This window comes from Mus musculus, chromosome 1, assembly GCF_000001635.26.
Source record: "Mus musculus strain C57BL/6J chromosome 1, GRCm38.p6 C57BL/6J".
Taxonomy (NCBI): domain Eukaryota; kingdom Metazoa; phylum Chordata; class Mammalia; order Rodentia; family Muridae; genus Mus; species Mus musculus.
Window position 1 is genome coordinate 184,031,511 of NC_000067.6, and position 26,682 is coordinate 184,058,192.

The 26,682-nt window shown below is 46.9% G+C and overlaps 2 protein-coding genes across 4 annotated transcripts in view, besides 1 other annotated feature; one reads left to right on the forward strand and one right to left on the reverse strand.

Moving 5' to 3' along the window:
• Nucleotides 1–1,521: 1,521 nt before the first annotated feature.
• On the reverse strand, nucleotides 1,522–2,488 carry 1700056E22Rik (RIKEN cDNA 1700056E22 gene). Its single transcript, NM_028516.1, has one exon. The coding sequence runs from the start codon at nucleotides 2,348–2,350 to the stop codon at nucleotides 1,646–1,648; it is 705 nt and encodes a 234-aa protein (NP_082792.1). The 5' UTR covers nucleotides 2,351–2,488; the 3' UTR covers nucleotides 1,522–1,645.
• Nucleotides 2,489–2,870: 382 nt separating this feature from the next.
• The window catches only part of Dusp10 (dual specificity phosphatase 10), a 41,256-nt gene continuing 17,444 nt past the window's right edge, over nucleotides 2,871–26,682 (forward strand). Inside the window, exons 1-2 of one of the 3 annotated variants that reach the window (NM_022019.6) lie at nucleotides 2,871–3,059; nucleotides 5,291–6,142. In NM_022019.6, coding sequence (NP_071302.2) covers nucleotides 5,329–6,142 — 814 coding nt within the window. In that variant the 5' untranslated portion in view covers nucleotides 2,871–3,059; nucleotides 5,291–5,328. Of the gene's footprint in view, nucleotides 3,060–3,114; nucleotides 3,256–3,860; nucleotides 3,905–5,290; nucleotides 6,143–26,682 lie in introns of those variants that run through there. The other 2 variants (XM_006497189.2, XM_006497188.2) reach the window with 2 other exon arrangements.
• Nucleotides 9,760–11,252: an enhancer, noted in NCBI's record as "VISTA enhancer mm134". NCBI's record gives its function as "enhancer in: eye[5/10] | heart[8/10]" and the evidence as "EXISTENCE:transgenic organism evidence [ECO:0001131][PMID:17130149]".

Genomic DNA, 26,682 nt, shown 5'->3' on the forward strand with positions numbered 1-26,682 from the left:
CTCCTTTCTATTCCCCAGTGCCTTCCCTATTTGCTGATTGAATGCCACCTTACCTGGGGATTTAACTTTGCCAAACTCCCTTTCCCTAACCGAATCCGGGAATCTATCTTGGCCTTCAGGGCTATTGAAGACCTCACCATTCTGCCACCAAGCACCTGACTTAACCTCTTGAACATGCCCTGTATCAGTCTGTTTTCTGTCTCTGATCTTGGCCACAATTAGCTTTGTCCTTCAGCTCTAACACACAGCACAAGGATCTGGTAGAAACTCTATGCTCCTTTCAGTAGCAACAAAGTCACAGACCAGCATAAGTGCACTACGTGGCCCAAGGGCAGTAAAGAGGCTTTACTCTTTCTCTGGGACAAAAACTAAACAGCAAGGTGTTCCTGGGTATCCGATTGTGTTCATGGCCCTTTGCTGACTGACTGATCCCATACATTTAAACTTAAGGGCTAAGTTTTAGAAAGTATTTTTACATTATGACTCCAAATTAGTAATTGAAATCACCTCCCTTGGCACAAAAGCATCCTGGAGTAGTGAGTGGAAAAACCTACCTGGAATCTGACTTCTTTGAGTATAGCTACTCAAACTGCTGCCTAATTTAAAAAGCCTCCGGATCTTTAGCATATGTTAATGGCTGGTAATTACCATGCATATGTTAATGACATGGAAATTACTCAATGCTTCGGGTTTGATTGATGAGTAATTTTGTCAGTTTTCCCAATTTTTCAGCCTGGATGACAGACTTTTAGTTAACAGAATTACTATAACTTATTAGTCTGAAACTATAATAATCATCTCATTAAATGAGTTACATTTCTTTCTCACATTGCCGGCATCAGGCTTTGTGAATCACAATTTACAGGTTGTCAGTACCTTTAGACAGAGGCTCCTCCAGCCTAAAGCAAACACAACCTTCCCAAAGCCTTCGGTCAATAGAGAACCTCGCTCTACTATACCCCAACCACTTCCACAAGCATCTTTTCATCTTTTTCGGAGCAAGGACGGGAGTTTGCTGTTTACAAATGTACACAGTGATGAACACAGCAAATGTGGCTGGACAGACAAGCATCAGACCTAATACCTAGAACTCAAACCGTAAATGGGAACCCCAGCAGTAAATATTCAGGGATATAGATAACCTACAAAAGTGCTCTGGGAAATTCTTTTCTGGGTTCCACGGAAAATGCGCACAGCCTACCTCCTCCACTAGCCTGATCCTGCTAATCCTCAAAGATCTAAGGACCAAAGGGTGCGACCTGGACACTCGTGTGCAGACATTCGGGTGTGGGTGCTGTGTATTTGGGTGTGTAGACAGAATGGGGCTAAAGAAAATCCTTTTCCAACCCCAGTGTGCACTTGTGTAGAAGTGCTCAACTCAAGGGAGATCATGCTGAATCGACAGAGCTAGTCAGCGAAGGTGATGATGGTTGGACACCTTATGATCCTAGATCAACAGCAATGGTGAATGTCTGGGGCCTAAAGCAAACGCCTCCCATCATTAAGGACATCTGAACCTGCCACGGAGCTGATAATGTTTTATTCCACTTCAATTACTTCACATTTTGGTCTTCCTCTCTGAGGGGGTAGGGAGGTATAAAAAGCTCTATTGCTTTAGGATTCTTTAACGCAACTTCATCACAGTTCATCTGGGCTTTTCCACTCCTTTGAATTCCAGGGTCATTCTTCTGTACCTTCCCTGATATTTTTCTGGCAAGGCGCTAGCAGGCTTGCTCAGCTTCCCACTTCTCTTCACCGGTGACATACCCCGACCAGTAGTGACCCCTCTGATGGACAAAGTTCGGGGAATCGGGAGAGCTGGCGTGGGCCCTTCCATGCTCCTCAAGCGCCGCTCATTCTGGCTGTTCAACCCGAGCTCTGGCTCCTTCCCGCCGGCGCTTGCTGTTCCAGGCTGGCGCTCCTTGGCTCGCCGAGGGCCCTGCGCCACTGAGGGCCGGGGGCGGCCCAGCACCGGGGGGCGGATGGACTGCGGGCTCCAAAACATCGCACAGGGGGAGGTGGCCGCGGGAGAAGCGGGGACCGCGTTGGGAGGAGGTCGGTGCCTGGGCTGCGGGGCTTGTGGGGCGTTCGGAGGGCCCGGCCACGCCCAGCTCTGCGGGACGGCGCCCACGCTGCCCTTCAACACCGGCCCCCAGTGGCTGCTCTCACAGAGCCAGGCGTCCTCCTCCGAGTAGCTCTCCGGAGTGCCGCCTTCGGGATCGGAGTCGGGCTCCTGAGAACAGGTTGGGGACGGCGGAGGAGTGACAGGGTCACGGAAGTAGGGGAACAAGAGCACGGCGCGCAGCCGCCGCGCGGGAGAGCAGTAGGGCAGCCGGAGGGGCAGCGACATCTGCGGGCCGGGCCAAGCGGGGCTGCGGGGAGGCCGGCCCTGTGCACGCTCACGTCCCGCGCGGCGCAGCCACAGCCATGGAGGGACCCGGCTTCGAGTCGTCTCCGGCCTGGGGAAAGTTGGATGGACACTCCACCTGGAGTCAAAAGGCGGAATGGAGACCCCGCGAGGCTGATGTCCTCAACAGGGGGCGGGGGAGGGTCAGAAGAACCAGTTTCAGCCGGAGCGACCAGAGCAAGCCATTGACACTTCAGTCCCAGGAAGGGTTAACCGCGTCCTGCTGCCTAGGTTTACATGTAAATAGAGAGCCGCTGCTCCAAGCGGGCCCGGGCTAGCACTTTTAAGTTTTTGATTGGTTGCCAATGACATCACCACCCGCGCGTTCTAACACACCAAACCCACTAGCGGGTCCGAGCCGGCCTCCCTCCCAAGGCGAGGCCTCGCCCCTTTCTCCGCCCTCCTCGGCTTCTTATTGGTCAGAGACCACTGTGATGTAGCGGGCGGCAGCCTCTGGGTCTTCATTGGCGTATCGCGCCGTCGCTCGGAGGCAACCCCGCCCCCTCCAAAGCTTACATTTACGCTGTAGCAAAAGAGAAAGTAACTCTGTGTTGCTGCTGGGGATCAATGAAGCTGAGTGAATGGGGGCGCACTGCGCGAGCGCATAGCTGGAGCGGGCGCCAGATGGTAGAGGGCTACGCTTATTGATGAAGTAAGTGGAAGACATCACGGGTCACTCAGAGCCGGAGGGTGGAGGGTTCCGTGTGTGTGTGTGTGTGTATGTGTGTGTGTGTGTGTGTGTGTGTGTGTGTGTGTGTGTGAGTGAGAGAGAGAGAGACAGAGACAGAGAGACAGAGAGAGAGAGAGACAGAGACAGTGTCAGAGAGACAGAGACGGACCTACGTCAGGTAAGGAAGATCCTAAGGTTTAGTCTTTTGGCTCTGCTTGCCCTGGGATGAAGAGGGGAAATGAGTTTTGGTTTGGTTAAGATGCTTTATGGCAGTTTTCAAAGCCCAAGGCTTTGCTCATGATGCTCAGTGGTGGCACGGAATAGGGATGCTACGTGCCCCAGGAGTGGGGAAGGAGCATTCTTTAAGCACTTGGTTTTTCTTCAGTCCCTGTTAGTGGTGGAAGGAAGATTAGCGAGAAAGGGGGTAGGGGGTTCGTGCTATTTTTGTGGGAGGTTTCCCGGGCCAGACTGGCTTTGGAGCTATCTGCTGCAAGGATGCAGATCTCAGTGCGCTCTGTGCCCGTGTGTGAGCAGCAGCACAGTGAAGAGGTACCGGTCCCAGCCTGTGTCTCTGGAAAGTCGTTCCCGGGTTCTCCTCCTAGGGAATAGGCTACTAATCCTGGATGTCCCCTTACCAGGTAGCAAAATAGCAAAGACTTTGACTGCATTCATGTTCCAGCTGGGACACAGTTAACAGTTTTTGGAATAGTACTCGCTCTGAAAAAAAAAATACTACGCAAGGGAGAGGGAAGGAGGGAGGGAGGGGAGGGGAGGGGAGGGAGGGAGGGAGGCAGGCAGAAGGTTTGATCCTTTGCTCCCAACCAAAGGTGGGTGAGAGAAACCCGAGTCAGTGGGGATATGCCTACACGGGTGGGGACGTGCTCCTGGGTGCGCGTGTGTGGATTTTGCTGGTGACACTTTGGCTCGGTCTCAGAGAACAGTTACGGTCATGAATAGACCGATGATCCTTGATGTTTTTCCAGTCAGCTCTTAAAGTTCGTTTAGATGAGTGGCTCTTGCTTGGGGTTTGATTTCTCTAGTAGAGGAGTCAGAATTGCTATGTTATAGGGTGGCCTTGTGCCTACCGGGAGGAGGAAAGTGATCCATTGCAGGCACCCTTGGAGGAGGCAAAGGCAGCCCCCGTGGGCTCTAGGTCTGAGCTTCCCAATTAGCCTAACTGTGGTAAAGGGACGAGTGAGGTTGCCCTCTTGGAATCCACACTGTTTCCAAGAAGAATATCAGTATAGGGTTGAAACATTTTTTACAAAGTTGCCACTCCAGTGGAGATGCAAAGTCTGTCTGTATGACCAGATGAAACACATGCTCTTTTTTGCTTAGGGGCACAGCATAGAGAAGTGTAAGGATGAGTGGGGTCACAGAGGAACGGGCCATGGGTCAGCCTGGGGTGGGGTTCCTAGATCTGACTCCTTGGAAACTTGGTTTCTGGATAGTTATTCGTAGTGTAAGTGTGTGTGTGTGTGTGTGTGTGTGTGTGTGTGTGTGGTAATGGCTTGATTTGATTTGGAAGAGTCTAATGTGAGCTCTGAATAGGATGACGTTGAGCTTTTCAAAGGACCCACCAGAATGGAAAGGAAGATTAGCTCCTAGCCATGGAGGCTGACTTAGGGAGACACATTCCTTCTGATATGCAGAAGGTTAACATCCAGCCCCCATGTAAATATAGCTAGCTGCCAAGCATCTCCGTGCATCTCTGTGAGCTCCAACAGTGCTCTTGCTTGTCTCTTTGCCTTGGCTCTGGGGAAAGAAATGAAATACAGTACATGCCAGGGTGGACAGATGCATCCATCACAGGTGAAATAGACTTCTCTGCACAGGAGAGGAGGCTCAGAATAAATCTAAGAGCCTCCCTGTCTGCCTTCACTGTTTTTCAGGCCTCTGTGCCTTTACCTCCACTAAGGCTGAACTTGGATGCATGTCTCTAACATTATGTGACAGGAGGTCTCTTACCGTTTCTAATGTCAAGTCTAATTTTAACCTTTGACTTAGCATCAGAATGGATGGGGCCCCTCAGGTATGCATCCTCTCTGAACAGATCAAAGTGAATTTTAGCCTTTGATAGTATCACAACCTAGGGCACCTAGAAGGACTTTGACTTTGCTCAGAGATATGCAGAGGTCTTCCCCCGGGGATTGGATGAGACTGGCTTTGTTTTCATGTGACTTTATTTTTTTCTTTCTTCCCCTTCTTTCCAGACTCTTGACTTCTTGAATTGCCAGTTTTCAGCCTCCTCATGCCTCCATCTCCTTTAGACGACAGGGTAGTAGTGGCACTATCTAGGCCTGTCCGACCTCAGGATCTCAACCTTTGTTTAGACTCAAGCTACCTTGGCTCTGCCAGCCCAGGTAGTGGTAGCCACGCTCCTGTCCTTGCCACCGCCGTTGTGACCCTCAAGGCTGCGAATCTGACGTATATGCCCTCATCCAGCGGCTCTGCCCGCTCCCTGAATTGCGGATGCAGCAGCACTAGCTGCTGCACTGTGGCAACCTACGACAAGGATCATCAGGCCCAGACTCAAGCCATTGCTGCAGGCACTGCCACCACCGCCATAGGAACCTCGACCACCTGCCCTGCTAACCAGATGGTCAACAACAATGAAAACACAGGCTCTGTGTTAAGTCCATCGGGTGGGGTGGGCAGCCCTGTGTCAGGGACTCCCAAGCAGCTAGCCAGCATCAAGATCATCTACCCCAATGACCTGGCAAAGAAGATGACCAAATGCAGCAAGAGTCACCTGCCCAGCCAGGGTCCCGTCATCATCGATTGCAGGCCTTTCATGGAGTACAACAAGAGTCACATCCAAGGAGCTGTCCACATTAACTGTGCCGATAAGATCAGCCGGCGAAGGCTGCAGCAGGGCAAGATCACTGTCTTAGACTTGATTTCCTGTAGGGAAGGCAAAGACTCTTTCAAGAGGATCTTTTCCAAAGAAATTATAGTTTATGATGAGAATACCAATGAGCCGAGCCGTGTGACACCATCCCAGCCACTTCACATAGTCCTCGAGTCCCTGAAGAGAGAAGGCAAAGAACCCCTGGTATTGAAAGGTAATGACTCTCCCTTCCCTCCCCACCCCCACCCCCCACATTCCTTCCTCAAATAATGTCCTGATCAGCTAGGTTTCCCTATGAGATTCTCTTACAAGTGGCAGCCTTCTTCTAACCCCAAGGCACCATGAACCAAAATAAAATAGCCTGTCTTCTTGTCTCTACTTCGAACTTTTTCTTACTCTCTTGGTACATTAAGAAAGTCCAAGTAGCAATGAATTGATATAAGATCTGAGTCCCAGCTTTGATCTGGCTGCCACTTTGGGTTGCCTATGACATTTTACTTGAGATGGTTTGCAAAAGGCACTTTGTACAACCAAGATGGTATCTCAAGCCATGCCTTCTCTGGTAGCTCTGTTTCAGTCCTCGAGTGGGTTGGAACTTTTTTGATCTCTCAAGGCCTGACAAATGTCGATGGATCAGAGGAAGCTGCGTCTACAGGTGCCAGTACTTTGTGGGAGAAACTCTTGCTGTTTCTCACCTGATTGTCTTGATGTTCTTATTGCTTCTAGTCATCTTCAACAAAGGCATGCATCTTTATCTTAAAGCCTCATTGAAAGTGTGAATTCTCCAAATGCATCCATTCCTCTGAGGAAGCTGCAGGGGATAGAGATGTGAACCGCCTACAACCATCCTTCCTGGTATCACCTGACAAGAGTTAGCTTCTGTCTCTTCCCTAGAAGGAGTCATACATCATTTTCCCCTAGTGTAGAATAACTGATGACTGGACACCCCCCCCCCCCCAAAAAAAGGAATAGATGACCCAGTCTTCTCTGAGCTTCTAACATACAGTGTTGTCCTGACCATGGGCACAGTCCACTTGCTCATCTTTGTCCTTTTGGGCTTTGAGCATTACTCTTCTGATAATATCTACCTAGTCATGATGGAGAGTGATAACTATCTTCGTTTCGAATTTTGAGCCATTGTGTGCATGGTGGGTGGGGTGGGGTGGGGTGGGGTGGGGTGGGGTGGGAGGGGGTGGGGTGTCCCAACCCCAGCACTAAAGAGTGGTTGATTATCAGTGGTGCTGAGTTCCTTTGAACACTTTTCCCATTTAACGGGACCGACTGCTTAGGGAAGCAATCTAGGATTTGTCTTGGTGGGATAGCTCTAAACATCGTCCTTGCTCTTAGCAATGTGGCTCAGCCATCCTTTGCTGTGTAATGCCTCTTCCCATGCTAATCCTTTGCTGTCTTTGTGGACAACTGTGGAGGCTGCTCTCTTTGGGGCATGCGGGCTCACAGTTCTAGAAGCTCTGGGCACTGTCCTAGGCAGTGGCAGTAAGTTTTCTCGGAGTCACAAATATGTCAGGGTTCTGTTGTGTAGCTGTGTTCTTCTGAATTTTTGTTTGGTTGACTTTTAGAAACCCCCCTCTCCCCCTTACTCCCCCCCCCCATCTGATGTGGCTTTAGCCTGTTGCACTTCCCTTGGTCCCATCTTGTCTTTCTTTTCACAGCTGAGAAAACACCATCTACAAATCCCCACACCTGTAACCAATAGCTTTGTAGGCATCTTTTCTGCCTCCTGAAGATAGGATAGGTTTGGTAAAAATCAACCCCTTTTGTCTGTGTCATCTAAGAAGAGTAAGCAGACAACGTAGTTTATGATGGCTCTAAACTCGAACACAGGGCTGATTACGATGCATAGATCCTATCCTAGCTCTTGCTGTGGAGCTTGGTGGGTAGAGGGATGGCCCATCAGTTGCTGAGAAATGTCTCTCTTGGGCAGTGCTGAGGAAGAAGAAGGGATTCCTGTACTCTTCTCCCATAGGTACATCTGAGGATCCCTGCAGCCTGGGTTTGCTCATGGGAGTCAGTGTAAAGACTGCCTCAGTGGGGCGGGGCTGCTGACCTCACCACCAGGCGCCCTGGGCAGCTGCGCTGAGGGCTCATCATTTCGGATTGGTTCGACCCTGGCGGCCGGCTGGGAAGACGCTCTGGTGGTAGAGGTTGGGTTATTTGTAGTTTTCGGGGGGGTTGTTCCTTCAACTATCTTGGAATTTGGTTGAAAATACATAGTTCAGGAGTAAAAGGTCTGGTCGTCTACTTTGTTGTCATTATTAAGTGGTACCTTTGTGAGGAATGGCCTAAAATCAGGATCAAGTTAGGGAAGAGCTAAAGGAGATGGGACATGGAGTCCCCTGTTAGCCTCTTCTCTGCTCAGACCAGAGGTTAATGTCAGAGCGCCCTTGAGGTAGAGATGAGAGGTGCTTTTCTCTCAACAAGTATGGTGTGCAGCTTCTCCTAGGTTCTTGAGTGGATCAAGCACACCATCCTGGGCTGGCTTCTCTTCTGAGGTTTATTTTAGGATTCACCTTGTTGGTGAGCTGAGATTGTATTTCAGCTAGTGGGGGAGTGGTACCATTTTGGAGTGAGTGAATTTTGTAGGGAGCCTGTGTCTGCTGGGGTGGGGTGGGGGTAGATGGTTTGACTATATGGTTGTAAGTCCCCAGGCCTTCTTGGTTTATTTTCAGAGATTTTTTTTTTTTTTCCCAAAAGATGCCTGATCCGTCTGAGGTTCTGGTTCATGTTTGTAAACACCGGTTGCTACCCTCCCGTTCCAACTTTTATGTCCCTCAGTTTCAATGCCACGGTCTCCATTTTTGGAGCTGCCTGTCGGGCCCGGTGGCGGCTGGGTTGCCATTTTAGTTAAGCAGTGTCAGGTTGGGACGAAACTGATCGGAGGCACAGAAGCCCCTGGGATTAAGTTACTGTTCTAATTTATAGTCCCCGCCCCGCTGTGACCTAGGTCTGAGACGGTGTAGTCTCTGGCTTGTTCTTACCCACTGAAGGATATAGAGCACCAGGCCCTTGTTTCTGGTCAACCTCCTCTGAGTGAGCCACATGAATAGCTCTTTAGAGACTCAGTCTTTGAAAGGATTGTAACCTTTCCCAACCAGTGTTGATTGTTGTGATCATCTGTAACTTGCTCTCCAACCTCAAGGCTCGACAGTCCTTGACCTTCTAAGACGAGAGGTGCTGTTCTGTTGTCACATCTGTCCTTTTTCACATCACTGGGGTCAGGGAACTTATTTGTCCTTTATATATGTGGGAAGGGCATGTTTTCTACAACTCTTTCTTGGTAGCCGTGGCCTTTAAACCGTTATGATCACAATTTTCAAAGTGAACCCCTTTATTCCCAACCAGATTAAGTATATGCTTCACCTATTGGCCTTCCCTTCCTTGTTTTTGAAATATTTTATGTCTTATGCTATAGTCTACTGTTTAGAGTTAGTGTTATATATTTAATTGAGCTGGGAGTATTTTACAGAGTGGTGTAGACATTTTTTTGTTTTTTTGCCCCCAAGTTAAACATGTAGTGTCATATACCTGCCCAGGAGTGTTCTCCAAATGTGGAATGCCACTGTTAGTGACTGGGTCTTGAGTCTCAGGAGAGGCCTCCCTCCCCTTCCTGGAGACCCTGTTTCAGGGCCTGTCTCTGCCTGTGCAATTGTTATGTCAGAGTCCAGGCCTGTACTTGCTGCATGCTCTCACATGCAATGGTAGACTGTCTGCTCTGGGTTTCCAGAGTTCTGCTCTATACCAGAGGCTTTTTGAAGGGGTTGTGGGGGTAGGGGTAAGGATGAAAAAGACGGTCAGGGAAGTAGCTTTGAAAGGTTGATGCAGAGGGGAGAAGTCAGGCAAAGGAGTGAGATTTACACTAAAAACTTCCCCCTGATCTCCACTGTGCATTTTCGTATTAGAAATACTTTCTATTAAAATATGCAAACATAGTTGAACTATTTTCACTGTAAAGACGGCATGAAAGTAAAAATATGTAAGTTCATGTTATATACCCACCCGGAGCTCCCAAACCTTCCTCTTAATTCCCGAATAAAGAGCAAATGTGGTCTAACAGTTTCTCTTAATTAAAATAGATTCTGAAATATTCATTAGAAAGCAATACCGACTCTCACGACAGCGAATGGCTACGCCAGGAAACTAGAGACCCTGGGAAAGTCTCCTTTGTCTGCTTTCTTCTGGGGGAGTAATATATCCGTCTTTGCTTTGTCTGCTCTTGTAAGACACATCTACACTGCAAACTTATTTTATTCTTGTAACTGTAATTCCAAATAGATCTGTAAGAAAAAGCAGAGAAATGTAGGGAGAACTGCAGATCAGCAGGCCTGAGGACACTGGGTCCCTCCATTCAGTGTCCTTGGGCAGGCTGCCTAAGTTTGCCTAAGCCTTTAGTTCTCTGGCTTCCTCACTGGTCACAAGAAGGCGCAGCACTGGTGTTGCACTTGGGATGTTCACTCAGGAATTCAATAAGCGGAGGCTTGCAGAGTGTTCGGCAGAGCACCCTCTCCACCGAGCTCAGCAATATTTCTGTGCATTGAAATGTGTCAGTCAAAAGGTAGTTTGTCCTCTTTGCTCCCAGGGGTACAACAACCTCGGTCTAGCTGTGTGCCTGCCTCTGTGTGTGTGTGTGTGTTGCTAGGGCCTAAAAATAACTTGATGACTGTTACCTAATTTAAGTAGCATACAGTTGTGCCAAGTAATTGCAAAAACATGTTAGGTCAAGGGGCTGAGTAATTTGGGCATACCCTAGAATTATTCATTTGTAGGGGAGCTTAGGAAAATGGGATGATAAATCTGTCCAGCTAATGTCCTGGATAGGATAACAAAAGTCTAAAACTTTTCAACTTTGTCTTCTCTGGCCTCGCTTCGGATTTATTTTTGGAAGGAGGATTGTAGTCTGACTATAAAAGGGTAGGTGGAAGGAGGAGGGGTGTGGGCTGCTGCAACCCTGAGTGCCAGAGAGGAGCTGGAGTGTGAGGGAAGAAGAGGAGCTGATGCTTGCTCATTTGAGTGGGTCCTGAATGCTCCCCCCGAAGGACTACAGGCTTGCCTGCCCTCCTTCCTTCATTGCAATCCAAGTGAAAGACAAAGGGACTTGAGCCCGCCCCTTTCCCATCCCTATTCTTACCCCTCTGCTCCTCATAGGTAGCTTTTCCATGACACTACAGTGCATATAGCCCCTATGGCTTTGAGATGCTTCGCTGCTTAAACAGAGGGGAAGGGCAAATTGGTCTGAACCCAGGACTCTGGATCATTACCAGGTCAGATCTATGAGCCAAACTGGGTTGAAATGAACTGGGATCAGCCAGCTGGGTTGTCAAAGATGAGTTCAGGAAACTCTTGACAGTGTGGTGGGTAGTAGTCACGGATTGCAAACCGAGAAACTGACAGGAAAGCAGTCCTCCTCGTTACATTTCTAAAGCACATTTCTCCAGGAGGCATGAGTCGGGAGAAGGGTGACTGGGTGTTTCCCCGCTTAGTCTGTTTGTGCCAACCCATCAGGTGGTCTGATGAGATCACGAGGGCAGAAGAGGTTCCTGGGCGGAGGCCTCTGTAGCAGGCCGTGTTTCTCTATATCTTGTTGGCTGTGATCAGCAGTTATCTCCATTCTCCAAGATTCCTGGAGAGCAGTTTGAGTGTAAATTAGGGCCACACGACAGTGCTTAGGCAACTTTATCCACTTTGGTACCAAATAACTAACTACACACTTAACGATATTCTGTTTGTTTTGAGATGGGGGTGACTGTGGAGTTCAGGCCAGCCTGGAACTTGTAACGGTCATCTTTCCTCTGCTGCCAAATTATGGCCAAGTGCTACTACGTCCAGCTTAAGGATAGAAATTCTGATCCTCAGAGCGGTCTTCTAATCAATTCTGGAAGGCTGTTGATTCTATGCTGTCACTAGTGGATGATTGACACTCTCTGGTGCCCAGGTTCCTTCCCCTGCCCCGCCCCCCCCCCACCCCCCCACCAAAAGATTTTGATTCATTTGGTCTAAGGTACAACCTGCACACATGCCAAGATTTTGAAAAGCTCCCCAAATGATTCTCCTGCACAGTGAAATTGGAAAACCATTGATCTAGTTCGAGCTCGTTATGCAGTTATGGAAATGAGGCCTGGAGAGGTTTATGACTAATCCAAGGTCACACGCGTGATTAATTTCAGAGCCTTGGTCCTTTGTGCTAAAATAGGTCTTGTTAGGGCTATAGACTGATGTATGTGTGGTACATTATTACCTCAGAGCCTCCCATGTATAGTGTAAGACATGAAATAAAATAATACACGTAGTCATTTTGAATACTAGTACCTTTTTGGTTTTCAGGTTTCTATTCAGAACAACAACAATAAAATAGACTTAAGTCAAAGGATTTTGGAAAGCCGTCCCTGATGGTCGAGATTTTACCTAGGTCCTGGAATATGGGCCAACTATTAGCATCGATTTAATCCCATTTTCTTAGGAACCTAATATTTTAAGGGAGAGCTAAAAAGTAATGCCAAGGTACATCCAAATAAAGGGTTGGGGAAGGGCTATCTACATGGAAAGTACTTGCTCTGCAGGTGCAAGAGCCTGGGCTTGATCCCCAGAGCCACGAGCTAAAAAAAAAAGACAGTTCAGCATCTCAGATGCTAACAGCTCGTTGGCAGGTAGCATCATGGAGTACAAACTGGTGGGTAGAGAGGTTAGACCATAGGTCGCATCACTGCTAATAGTCCCGTCTGTGTGTGGTGTGTGAAGCACTGTGTGAGTCTGGAGACTGTGTTCTGTCAGTGTTTGGTGAGCTTGTGCTTTCTTCATCCCCCACCCCCACCCCCACCCCCACCCCCAGCTTGTTTAGAGAATGGCTTATCTTCAGGAGATGTTATTCTGCTAAGTATCTTTGTGCCATTTTTCTCTGCTTTCTTTTTCAAGAATGTTTCTAGTTTTCTCGACGTTCACTAAGGGCCTACAGAATTTCTTTCCAGGGCTGCAGTAGGCAAAGGAACGATGTATCATTTTGAATGGAAAGGGAAATATCACATGTTCTTTCTGCTTCTGCAGTTGTGGCAGACAGGGCCCCCCTGTGTAGCAGAGTGGAACTTTGTCATTTGAGCCTCAACTGTTTGGACATCTTTCTGATAGGAACAAGACCTGTGTTTAATTTCACCTCGTGTCCCTTGTGAGGAAATGGGCAAAATGGGCACACGAAGTAAACAGACCACTCAAACGGTGCTTCAGAGACTAGGTTTGGGCCTGTTTTGTTTTATCTTTTAATTTTTTAAAAAAAATTTATATTTTAAGGACCATTCTGAGGTATGAGGCTAGGATGAAAACAGTTCTCATTGGTTCCAAAGCCTTTGCTCTTTCCCCTATAGGATGAAATTTCTCTGTATGAGTTTCTTTGTGCTGTTGCTGTGAGAAGATGCTCCAGCCAGAAGCCAGGAAGGGTTTCTTGGTACTCACAGTTTAAAGGGAAGATGTGGTGGCCAGTGCGTGAGGCAGCGGGTTCCATGGTGTCTGCAGCCAGGAAGCAGAGAGAGATGCTTGCTTTCTCGCTTTTCTCCTGGGGCCCAGCCCCACAGGAACGGCGATACCCACATTGCATCTTTTCAACTTAACCGAGTCAAGTAATCCTTCACTCGCATGCCTGGACACTTTTATTTCCTTTTGATTTTAGGTCCCTTCATAACCCCTCTTTGGTAAATTTCCATTGGCTACATTTACCATATACCATATGTGCTATGTGATCTTACTAATTGAGAAAAATTAAAGAGGTGAACAAACAATGAATGGCCATTTATTTTCAAAGCCTCTTGTTGATGGCTGAGCCCCTGCCTTAAAACAAACTTTTATTGTAAAGTAAATGAAGGCACATTTTGCATTCAGCTTGCTAGTGCTTTCTAATCATGAAGGGTTTTTGTTTTTGTTTTCTGTAGATGTTTTCATCCAGAACTCAAGAACAAAATCTCCATGTTATGTTTGTTTTCGGAATATATCTATGTCAGATATCATTACTTAACAGTTAGCAAATCTGTATTCCCCTTTCACCGGCAAGACCCGTATTTTATGTAGCTTAAAGAAAAGGAAGGGTGATTTGTCCTTGCATAGGAAATCCGCTGTGCCTGCTTGAAACTTACACAGGAGAGAAAGGCAGTGCCCTCTCAAGTCTTTGCTACCCTTCCCACTGCTGTGCTGAAATTCCCAGTGGAAAGCAGGCTAAGGGAAGAAGGTTTTATTCTGGCTTAGGGTTTGATGGGGAAAGCCCATCATGTTGAGCAAGGCCATGAGGATGCTTACTCTTGTCTGGGCTCACCAGACTTTCTCCCTCTTTAACTTGGAGTGGACCTCCAGCCTAGGAGGCAGGACCCTTACAACTTTTTGCAGCATTCTTATAGACACATCAGAGGTATGACTCCTACTGAGTTTCAATCCAGTCAAGTTGACCAGATGAGAGACCCTACCATAGGTCTGTCTCTTGTCAGCTGGGCATCCAAACACATCCCTAGCAAACCATCAGTCCATGTTCTGCCCTGGTAAAGTAAAAGTGCCTTTACAAAGAGAAAGTTGGTGTAGATTCAATACATTATCTGACTTCTTTAATGTTTTATTTTTGACAAAAGCCGCCTCACAGCCCCACCCCAGTCTTGAATTTCATGGAAAAACAAACCGAGTCCAGCTGTTCTTTGTGTTTCCAGAAAGGCTTTGCTTCTTGTCTTACCCAGGGAGTAGAATCCCACTGGGTATCTGCTGCCCACTCCTAATATCAAGTATGTAGAAGAAACACACCTGATCCAGGGATGGTGTCAGGCCCATGTGACTTTACCTTGTGTCTGAAGTAAGCACTGTGAGGGGTAGGACACTGCTGCCCAGATCAATACCTTCTATTTTATTCATTCCATGGAAGGAATCATTTCACACCCTTTGAATCATGGCCCTGAGCTCCACTACCAACCACTGCACTAAATAGTACCAGATGTTGCTACTGGAAAGAGAGAAGAAGAAAAAAAAAATCAGATGGGAGGAGGGGCCAGGAGGTGTGGGGGCGAGGGGGGTGGCAGGAGGGAGGCAGCAGGAGGAGCGCAGTCGTAACCTGGGGATCAGGTGACAGCTGCAGACTCCACCCTCAGGCAAGGGTTCAGTTCCAGACTGCTTTCACTGGTTCCCTCTTGAAACCGAGAGCAGACTTCATGGAGGACAGTGACTGAAGAAAAACGGACCATTTTCTTGGGTTTTGTACTTCCATGCTTATAAAGAAATCACTTTTTTTTTAATGCTAAGATTTTGAAAAGAGTGAGTCATACGATTCTCTCAATGTGATATTTTAATGCACCATTCCAGTCGTTGACTTCAGGAAAAAAAAAAAAAAAAAAAAGAGCAGGAAAGCCCAGGGGTGGGATGTGTGCTTGTTGAAGGAGCACCTGGCCCAGTAGCGGAGGACCCAGAAGATGGGCAGACATAAAAACTGATCTTTTGATTTCAAGTCTAAGCACCTTTCAGGCTGATCACATTGCTATTTAAAGATGGGCCTTGGGTCTCCTTGATGAGTGCATTGTCCTGGAGGTGCATCCCATTAAATACAACTTCCCTTCCCCCAAGTCCTTGGCTGTCTTCAAGTGAAAATTCCATTGGTTTTTAAGAAGAGTGTCCTGCTCTGTCCTTAAAGCTGACTTTGCAAGTGATCTTAACCCCGGGTTGTGTCTCAGACTCTGGAAACTTTAACGTATGTATAATGTGTCAGAAGTTTTGGGTTTTCTGACTGTTTTGTTTTTAGTTTAATTCAATTAGAGAAACCTTTGAAAATGGTGATGTTATTTCTGGTATTTAGGAAGCATTTCCGTACTGTCAGTGTCTTGTGTCATCAGAATACCGGTGGCTTAGAATCAGAGATTCAGGCCTTTGGCCTGGTACACGGTGAACCCGGGCATCTTATGATGGAGCTTGTTGTTAGTATATATTTAAATGTCTGGAACCTTAATAGTAGAGAGGTAGAGGTGTTATGTATTAATCTATCCCACTCTCCGTAGTGGGAGCTAGATGCAGGAGAAGAAAGGCAGGTGTAAATCTAGGAAGAGTGAGTCAGCAGAAGATGTGCTTGGTCCCGGTGACTCCATCCATGAGTGCTCACATCTCTGGCTTTTGCAGTCTAGTTAGTGGGGATTGGGATGTTAATTACACATTTCCCATCCTTCCTGGCTGTCTCGTAGGCCTTCGTTTTGCTTTGAGAAATGGAATCCTCTGAGACAAGCCCACAGACCCACCATCGGTCTGTTGCCTGGTTGCTGGGTTTTGACCTCTCCTTTCCTGTTCTGTCTGGCCTGAGATACTGCGAGGGGTTGGAGGGGGTAGGTAGTTAAGTGACCTCAGGAGCCTGTTATAGGGAGTAGCATGCTCTTAGGCAGGATCAGGTACCCAGTTTCACCTATTGGAAATTCGGAAACTCAAAAGCCTAAGGTATCGCCTCACCCCAAACATCTCAGGTCCCTCTCCTCCCTTCTCTCCCCTTCACTCTCCCTCCCCCACTCCAAGTCTTCTTTTTTCCATTCTCTGTCTTTTTGACAGGGTTTCATGTGGCCCAGGCTGGCCTTGAATTCAGTTACTGAGGATGTCCTTGTGTTTCGACGACGTCCTGTCTACCGAGGCCCCAGTCATGCACCACCACACCACACCCTCCTGGGCTGTTTGGTGAATCTGTGATTCTGCCTTGCCTTATAACATACTCGTCCTTCCTATTATAAATAGACTTTTTCTCTTAGAGGAAGTGGACGTTGGTCACTCGGAGACAAGATTCCAGGGCGGATTGATGACTTGGAATTTTGATCTTGTCATTTCAACACTTGGACAAGGGAACTTTGCTGTGCCTCAGTTCCCCCAGCTGTGAGAATGGAGATAATGACGATGTTCACGTGGGGTGGGGGCAAGGGATGGGGCCAAGGGAAGATAAATTAAATAGTTGCTTATTTAAGTACTATAAATGATGTCTGGCCTGTAAAGAGTGATATTGATTAAAAACTCAACATAATTATAATACAAAATAATTATAGTAATAAGCCATCTACTTCTTCTTCTTTTTTTTTTTTTTAATGAGGATTGTTAAGTAGCATTGTTCCATACAGTGATCTGACATCAGTACTAAAGCAATAGGAAAATCTTCGCTGCTTCCAGGATCTTCTTGTTTCAATGTTTAGAAAAGAGTCAGTATTTCAGTGAGGTGGACAGATGACTACCCAGGTCCTTTATTTTTTCTGGATTGGTGCTATGTTGGAAAAAAAAATACATGCAATTCCTCTCAAAGAAAACTGCAGAAAATTGAGTGCTAGTAAAAGCTGTTAATATACACTTACTGTTAGAACATGAAGAACATTTCACAATGGAAAAAAAAAAAAGATGTACGAGCCCTGCCCTGCCCACCCTGGTTTCACTTTTACATAACCTCTCCATCCCTTACCCATATATGTGCATGCTTTGCAGAGTCTCATATAGAAACTTGAGCTGATTTTCACTTTGTGCTGCAGGGTCGGTCCCTTGCTTCCTGCATGGTTATTACAGATTTTCTTCTTCAATGCTGTCATTTGTCTAGTGGCCACATTCTGCTCAACCGACGACCTCCTAATGGACATTACACTTGCACCCAGGATCTTAAACCCGAGCAAGGTGTGGGGGGGTCCCTGCTTCAGAAACCACTCAGTCTTCCTCTGACCCCCTTTAGAAGAATGAATGCTGGCTGTCAGCCCGTTGGGAGTTATCTTTTCTGTTGTCCTAATTCACTTTCACTTTTTAGATCCTGCTGCCAATCAAAGTCCTCAGAGTTAAGGGAAGTCCCTGTCCTTGACCCACTGCGCCTTGGCTCTGACCTGTGTGTGTGCGTGCTATATATGTCATTCGATACATGGGCTGTGATCCTGGGTTTGTTCTTTGGTTGGGGCACGATGAGGCAGTTTGGAAACTCCAAGCAGCCAGATATTCTATGGAACTAGAAGATTAGCCAGGGCTACAAACAATCCACTCTCTGAATCACTCACAGTATTACATTGTTGATAAAAATATATTATTACCTTTGGGGCGTGTGTGTGTGTGATGTGTATGTGATATATATATAATATATAACAGCACCAGTGTGGAGGTCAGAATTCAACCTGTGAGACCCTGTTCTCACTTTCCACCATGTGGCTCTCAGGATCTCACGTTGCTGAGCTTGGCAGCAAATAACCTTTGCCTTCTGTGATATCTCACTGGCCTTGATAAAACACACTAAAACATCAGTACCAACAGAAAAAAGCTAGACCCTGTAAGATGCTAAGTATATACATTTATTTCCCCCATGTCCCATTTTTAGGTCCACTAAGGTCCCCAAAATCTTTAAGCAAACTCAGAAACACAGGGCCATGATATAATCAGAATGGGAAGAACTCCCACCAGTCCTTTCCTGCAAAGGTAAAACACCCTTTAAATAGGAGTTAATTCTCTAGCAGATAACTAGCTTGTCTTCCTTGATAAAGTACATATTGGGTTGAAATTATTATAATTAATTTTGCATGTCATATAAAAGTCCACTATGCCTGCGCTTATTCCATGGATCTCTTTATTCTTAGCCAAGGGAGAGCTAGACGCCCAGTCCACTGTGGTGAGCTTTCGTGGAACTAGGGAGATGCCCAGATGATGATGCCTGGCAGGCTCCCCACAAGTAGGGGATGTGACTGTGAAGTACCACCATCAACGGGCATTGAGCTTTCAGATTGATGAGGGTGTGTGTGTGTGTGTGTGTGTGTGTGTGTGTGTGTGTGTGTGTGTATAAAGACCAAAAGCCAACATTGCATGTCTATCTGTACTCTCCTATAGTTTTATACATGTAAGTATGTGTGTCTGTCTGTGTGTGTGTGCACGTGCGAGCATGAATGTTTGCGCACTCTATCTGTGAAGGTCAGATGATAACTTTTTCAGTCCCTATCTTCAGGGTCCAGGAATCAAACTCAGGCACTCACACATGTGTAGCATGCCCTTCCCTGCTGAGCCGTCTCACTTGACTTCTGACTTACGCTTGAGGCTTGCTCTTTCACTGAACCCTAGGCTACATTGAACACTTGGGCTACATTGCTTGGACCGTGAGATCCCTTCTAAGATTTTGTCTCCCCAGCCAACCCCTGAGGTGTGTACCTATACCTGGCTTTCACGTGGTTGCCAAGGAGTGCAAACTCACGTCCTCATGCCTCTTCTGCTTGCATTTGACTACTGGGCGGTCTCCCCAGCCCACCTTCCACATCTTCTATAAAACGTTTGGAAAACGTTCTGAGGCCTGAGAACCAGATGCTCCAAAGTTGTCCAAATCATGACCTTGACATTCATCTCCGAGGGACCTCTGCTTTCCTGGTTCTCAGTGAACAGCTTTTCCACACTGTGGAGTGGGATTCCTGGCTGGCTGGGACTGACTGGTGGTGGCTGGTGGCTCTGACATTAACCCTTGAGGTCCATGGACATCATTTTGTGACTCAGCAGGTCCCAGCTCCTTCCTTCCTTCAGCTTTTCTTCCTTACCTTCCCAGAGCTCTTCAGAGCTCTCAAATCTTTCAGATCTGGCCACATGGTGTCTTCCAGGGGTCTTTGCCCATCAAAAGCCATTATCCGTGGTGGCTTTGTTTTGTTAAGGATTGCAGTGTGTGCTGATGTGATGTACAAACTTGGGAACAGAACTCTTGTCAGATAATGGGGTGGAGTGTTCTTTTCTGGAGAAAAGTGGCTATTTCATCTATGGGGAGACAGCTCACTTTCTGGTGCAATGCAGCTTGTAGAACCATCATTTTCTGTTACTGGTTGCTAACTCTGTCCATGTGAACACATGCTTGCACATACAAACACATGCTCCTTTCTGTTAACATGGCCAGATAGTAATGACTTTGGCACTCAGCAGGGACTCCTTGAATGGGGACATCACCTTTACCTGAGCTGTTGTCTCCTGGTAGCTATGCCCTGCCTGATTCTGGTCGCTAGAGCTAGTTGAAGCAGCTCTGAATCATACTTATCAGATTTCAGAAACCCTTCTTGGGTTGCAGTGTGAAAGACTCAGCTGCATGTTGAAACCATAATTTGGTCAAATATGTTATTAGTGTTAATTTTGGCCTGTTTCCCTTTACATTTCAGGGTAGTGACTAGAAAAAATAGTCTTGCCATGTAGTATCCTGCTGACATTTCTATCCAGTGAGGCCAATCTTTGTATAATGATAAGTTATCATTTCTTTCTAAGATGAGAAAATAGAGGCTGAGAGTGGTTCACAGAATCACTTGGAGTCACACCGAAGTCGCCTGAAGTCTAGGCTGACTCCCAGGTCCACAACATTTATGGCTATGGACTTGTAAATTGATTTTTTTTTCTGCCCTCTGTCCCTGAGTTGTGGGAGATGATCTCTCACCCTCTGGAATCTACAGAGAGATAAGAGTGCCTGAGCTGCTCCTGCAGAGCCCCTTGGCTCACACCTGAGTTTATGTTAATGAGATGACTCAGGGGACAAGCTGGTCATCTATCAGAAGGGCCAGCCCTGTGACTGGCCCGGAAGCTTGGAATGTAGCCAGCCTCCGCAGAAGAGGCAAGCTGGACTGAGGATTAAGTTCAGACACGGGGCTGATGATGAATCAAGTCCAGTTGCACCTAGTGAAACATGATCCTGAAGAACACAGAAGCCTGGCCCTCGAAGCTCAGGCAGGCATCCTCCTTGCACACAGGGACATGCCAGCAGGGTAAATAGAGTGTCTTCATTTCACACGACTGAACAGAGAAGTGCACGGTGTGGAATACTAGGGCCTACGTTGTGCAGCTTTCATTTTGCTGGCCCTGGCTTGCATCCTTTATAGTGAAGCCATTAATTAGCACAAACAAAAGTGCTTTCCTGAGTTCAGCGAATCATCCTAGTGGATTCTTGAACCCCGGGTATTATGGGGAAGCAAAGAACTAGTGACAATTTAGTCAGAGGTGTCAGAGGCCTGAGAGACACCACACTTACAACTGGCAGTGAGGCCAACGCTGTTGGGGATTGTGGTGGCTTTCTGTAAGAGTCAATCTTGGAGTCGCTGTCAGAGCTGTGTCAGAGCTGCATTGCAGTATTCTGAGATGAAAGCACCCAGTGTCTGCTTGAAGGCCCTGGTGGTGAGAGAACACCGTAGCACTTGGTAAGATAGCAAGACTTGTTTCCCTAACCCCATTTCCTTGGAGACAAGAGGCAGCCTTCACTCTAGTCTTACAAAATGATGTGGTCTTGGGAAGACTGCTTTAGACTGCAAGGCTTCCAGGTCAGCAGGAAGACCTGTGATATTTCTAGGCCCAAGACCTTCCCACCTTTGGAGGCCCCCTCTATTTCAACTCCTAGGTGTCACCTGAGGGGTGTGGTGGCCCAGCATGCTGGCCTCTTTCTTACAAGAAATTCTTGAATATTGATGTTGAGATTTTGTTCCAGTAAGGAAAGCACTGTGTGGGAAAACCCTAAGTAAGGGATTTGCATTACTTGGTCATTTGCATTGTTAGGATTCATACTTGTGGCGTGTCTCACTTTGTTTCAAAAATATGGTGTCATATCCAACAGCGCCTTTTCTGTGGACACCCCTGTTTGGATATTTTAGCCATGGTCTTGTATGGTTATTTTTGGTCTATTTTGTTTTGCTTTCTCCTTCCTGGCTTAAAATAGACAAGGTCCCCCCACCCCCACCCCCACCTCCAAGGCCATTAGTTTTTAGCTTTGCTCAGACTAGTCCAGTCCAGCAAAGCCTTCTTAGGTCACCAAGCTCCTAGAAAGTTTGACTCCTCAAGGCACGTGATAGGGCCACCCTGGAAAATGGGTTTCTAAGAAAAGAAAACTGTCATTACTTGGTGGGAGGGGTTCTACAAGAAACGGGAATGAAGCAAAGAGTATGAAGAGTTGTGAAATCTCCTGAAATCTGTTTAACCTGGTCTGGCCCTGGGCTCTCTGCACTCTGTCACCAACGCAGGCTTGCTTATTAGAAGTTTAATGGTGGCGATAGTCCAGCCAAATAACTGACAGTAGCTTTCACTGAGGGTGTCAAGCAGCTCCCTGCCCCCTCAGTAAGGGTGAGGATGGAATGTCAGCCTCAGTTTCTAAAAGAGATAGAACAGATGCTTAGAACTGACTGCCCTAGAGTTGGGTGCTCCCTTCCCCTGAGGTACTTCCAAATGTTTGCCTGTGGACTACAGGGTTCAGAGTACACCTTTCAAGACATAAGTATGTGCTACAGCCCTGTGAGAGAGCGAAGGATGTAAGAATCCCCTTCAGGAGAGAGGAAACTCTCGCCATTTAAGTCAAAACTATTAGGGGATAATCCCGGTGTCTTATTTACTTTTATTTTTGTGTGTATGTGTGTGTCTATATATGTCCACTTGTACATGCCTGCTCTTGGCTGTGTGTGTGTGTGTGTGTGTGTGTGTGTGTGTGTGTTCCTGTGCTTACCTGGTATATATCCAGCGAGCCCCTTGGATTCTCCTGTTTCTGCCTCCCAAGGATGGCTGGATTCTTCTGTGGGCATTGGATCTGAACTCACACTCTCATACTTACCCACTGAGTAAGCATTTTACCCATTGAGCTGTCTCTCCACTTCTTTGATAATGTGAGTTTAAGTGACCTGAAATGTAAATAACTAGCCTGCCAGTTCAGAGTTAATAAGACAAATAAGAGGGACTCGAGAATGCCTGATTGTAGAGCTGGTATTGTGGGAGAAACAGAGCCACTGGGTCAGTGAAGACCCTGTCCAAAGTATCTGTGATTGTTGATCCTATTTAGATGGAAGGGCTGCTGCCAGGTCTAAGGGCCAAACCAGACCTTTCTTAGGCATATGCCTGGGACAGAGCTCTCTATCCCACTGTGAGCACTTCTTGAATGCATGCTGACCTGAATTCAGGCAGGGCCTGTTTCCAGACCTCTCTCCGCCTGGGTGTCCCTCTTGACCATTTTTCCTCACAACTCTTTTTCATTCACTTCTGTCAACATTGCTCATAAGGGAAGTACAGAGATGGGAGCATGTGAGAGGAGGGACAGGCTAGAGGCCGCCAAATGTGACAGATCTTATTCTCAACCTCACCTATGGGCCTATTTGTCACATGTAAGGTCCAGCAACTGTTCTTTGCCTCTTCCTCAGCCTGGTACCAGCAGAGTTCATCTTCCCTGCACCAGCTTCCATGAGCTGTGACCCGTGGTGTCATCCAGGCGAGTCTCCCAGTGTTCTCAGAACATTCTGGCATTGATACTTCGCTACAGTTTTTTCTAATGTTTCCTCGTCCTCATCCCTTCTTTTTCTCTCCAATTAGATTTATCTTTGGGGACTATTTTTAATCTCCCAAATCCCTACCATAATGCGGAACAACACATAATTAATGGCTCTTTCTGGCTCATTCTGATGTTCATCTCATCTAAAAATATTTAACGAGCACTTGCTATTCAGAGCAGACGGTACAGCCTGAATGAATACAATTTCTCTGAATAACTCATTTAGTAGTGGTTCATTTAATTATTGTATCAACTCTGCTGCCCATTGATGCTCTACTTTACCCAGAAGTAAACTAGGATCTAAAGATGCCAAACAACCTTCCGGAGCCTGTACCGCAGAGGCGCAGGGCAGCCTGCCACCATTTCCCTGAGCAGACATGCCTTGCCACCTAATAGCACCTTTGCTTTCCTGGGCTCCACTTTTTTTTTTTTTTAATATTTTTTATTAGGTGTTTTCCTCATTTACATTTCCAATGCTATCCCCAAAATCCCCCATACCCTCCCCCCCCTCCCTTAACCACCCACTCCCACTTTTTGACCCTGGCGTTCCCCTGTCCTGGGGCATATAAAGTTTGCAAGTCCAATGGGCCTCTCTTTCCAGTGATGGCCGACTAGGCCATCTTTTGATACATATGCAGCTAGAGTCAAGAGCTCTGGGGTACTGGGTAGTTCATAATGTTGTTCCACCTATAGGGTTGCAGATCCCTTTAGCTCCTTGGGTACTTTCTCTAGCTCCATTGGGGGCCCTGTGATCCATCCAATAGCTGACTGTGAGCATCCACTTCTGTGTTTGCTAGGCCCCGGCATAGTCTCACAAGAGTCAGCTATATCTAGGTCCTTTCAGCAAAATCTTGCTAGTGTATGCAATGGTGTCAGCGTTTGGAAGCTGATTATGGAATGGATCCCTGGATATGGTCCATCCTTTTGTCACAGCTCCATACTTTGTCTCTGTAACTCCTTCCATGGGTGTTTTGTTCCCATTTCTAAGGAGGGGCAAAGTGGTCTTCGTTCTTCTTGAGTTTCATGCGTTTAGCAAATTGTATCTTATATCTTGGGTATCCTAAGTTTCTGGGCTAATATCCACTTATCAGTGAGTACATATTGTGTGAGTTCCTTTGTGATTGGGTTACCTCACTCAGGATGATGCCCTCCAGGTCCATCCATTTGGCTAGGAATTTCATAAATTCATTCTTTTTAATAGCTGAGTAGTACTCCATTGTGTAAATGTACCACATCTTCTGTATCCATTCCTCTGTTGAGGGGCATCTGGGTTCTTTCCAGCTTCTGGCTATTATAAATAAGGCTGCTATGAACATAGTGGAGCATGTGTCCTTCTTACTGGTTGGAACATCTTCTGGATATATGCCCAGAAGAGGTATTGCGGGATCCTCTGGTAGTACTATGTCCAATTTTCTGAGGAACCGTCAGACTGATTTCCAGAGTGGTTGTACAAGCTTGCAATCCCACCAACAATGGAGGAGTGTTCCTCTTTTTCCACATCCTCTGGACTCCATTTTTTAGCAATAATAAAAAACTAAGGATGACATTGATGATTTCGGATAGTGGCAGATGTTCTGATATGTGGTCAAGGAGTTAGCTGAGAGAATACTCATAATATCAGGAAGAGCCCTTCTGGGAGACCACAGTCACTGAGCCCTGCGTGCTGTCTGCTCTGCAATGGTTAGGATAGGATGGAATGTGGCCCTCAAGTGTCTATGTTTTGGAAACGATGTTTTCCCGACATGGTGATACTGCAAAGTTTGATACCTCATAGGAGGTCAACTTGTCACTGTCCCTGGTAGAGCATGAGACTGGTTTTGTGGAAACCTGACAGCAGAGTTGTTATTTAAAAAAAAAATGATGAGAAAAGAAGTGGGTAGTCCAGCCCAGCTGTTACCCTGGTTTTCTGTCCCCCCTATTTCCCATCCCAGCTGTGATGCCACCTGTCATGATGTGACACAGCCAAGGTGACCTTCACCAAAGTTAGCACCATACTGTAAGAGCTTTAGTCTCTGAAACTAGGAAGTAAACAAATCTGTCTTTGTATCCCGCCTCAATTACTTTGTAATGGGAACGGAAACAGATTCCTGCACCCTCCCCATATAGAATAATCCTGTGGAGGTTTCTTCTACTCCTTGAATAGTTCCTCAGCTGACAGCAGCAGCATGTCCTAACATTTCACTTGGAAATCATGTAAGATTCTCCCAGGCCAAAGGCTCAAATGCAGCAGAACTCCCAACTCCTGGTACTGGTTGCAAGTCCCAGGGTGTCACTGCACTTCTGACCAACTAGCTGGCAATAAAAGTTCTAGAACTCATTCTCTAGATTTGATTAATTTGCCATGACAGCTCACAGAAATTGGAGAAACATTTAGTGAATTTGCTTAATATAAAGGATATTATAAAGCGTGCACATGAACAGGCAGACAGCAGAGCCATGTAAGACGATGTGCAGGTCTTGTGTCATATGTAGGCATGCTATCCCTCCAGTCACTTCCACATGGCCCAGCCATCTGGAAACTCACCAAACCTTGTTCTTTTGAGTTTCTATGGTGTTTTCATTAAGTCTGAATGATTGATGACATTTTTGGCCATAGGTGAGCAATTCACTTTCATCTTCTCTAGATCAAGATTGAGGGCTAGAGCCGAAATTCCCTAGCCTCTAACCCTGCTTTCTACTTTCTGGTATCACTTCCATCTGGAAGGTGTTAAGGGCTCCCAGACTGCCACTCACCTTGTTGGCATACAAACAGTCACTCTTATCTCTTTGGAGATTGCCAGGGTCATCTGGGTGTGCGTTGCTTAGTATCACAGTATCACACTGAGGGAATGACTTGAAAGAGTGGTTAAACACAGAGAGCCTTGGAATAGATCATTGATGTCTCACACCTTACCAACGGACTGTTCTTGCTGTGACTCACCTCTGTCTGCTTTGTGTTGTAGTAGGGCTTTGTTGAGCTTAAGGAGTGCTCGAGGGGTGGGGTCAGGAGGGAAGAATGAAAGAATTAACCAATGAGCTTGCATCCAAGAGGTTGGCAATAAATGTCATAAGCAAGAAGCCGAGTCCCTTTAGTGTGGAAAGAAGAGCTACTCTGTGATTCCCTGCCCTCAGGAGGTCTTCCCCCCGCTGTACCATGTTGGATATGGCCTTCAGGGAATGTGCCTAGGAAGTCCGACGGTGCCAGAGGTGGAGTGCAAACAGGGTCAGGTTTCTGTTCTTCCCTCCTGGGCTGCAGGGATGGTTACTGGGATGGTTCTCCAGTAACCTTGAGCTTATGTTTATAATCTATGATCCCACTCCAGACCAGCAGGCTGTATTGGTTGGACCATAATGTGGTCTACCAGATGGGGACACCTCAGCTTTTGACCCGTTACTATATCCTGGCACTACAACAACCACCTCCAGAGGTTTCCAGACCCTTTCTCCTATCTCTTCGTGGGAATGGAGACCATGCCTGGTTTCAGTTTGACCTTGCAGAGCTCAGCCATTGCGGGTGATTTGACTTT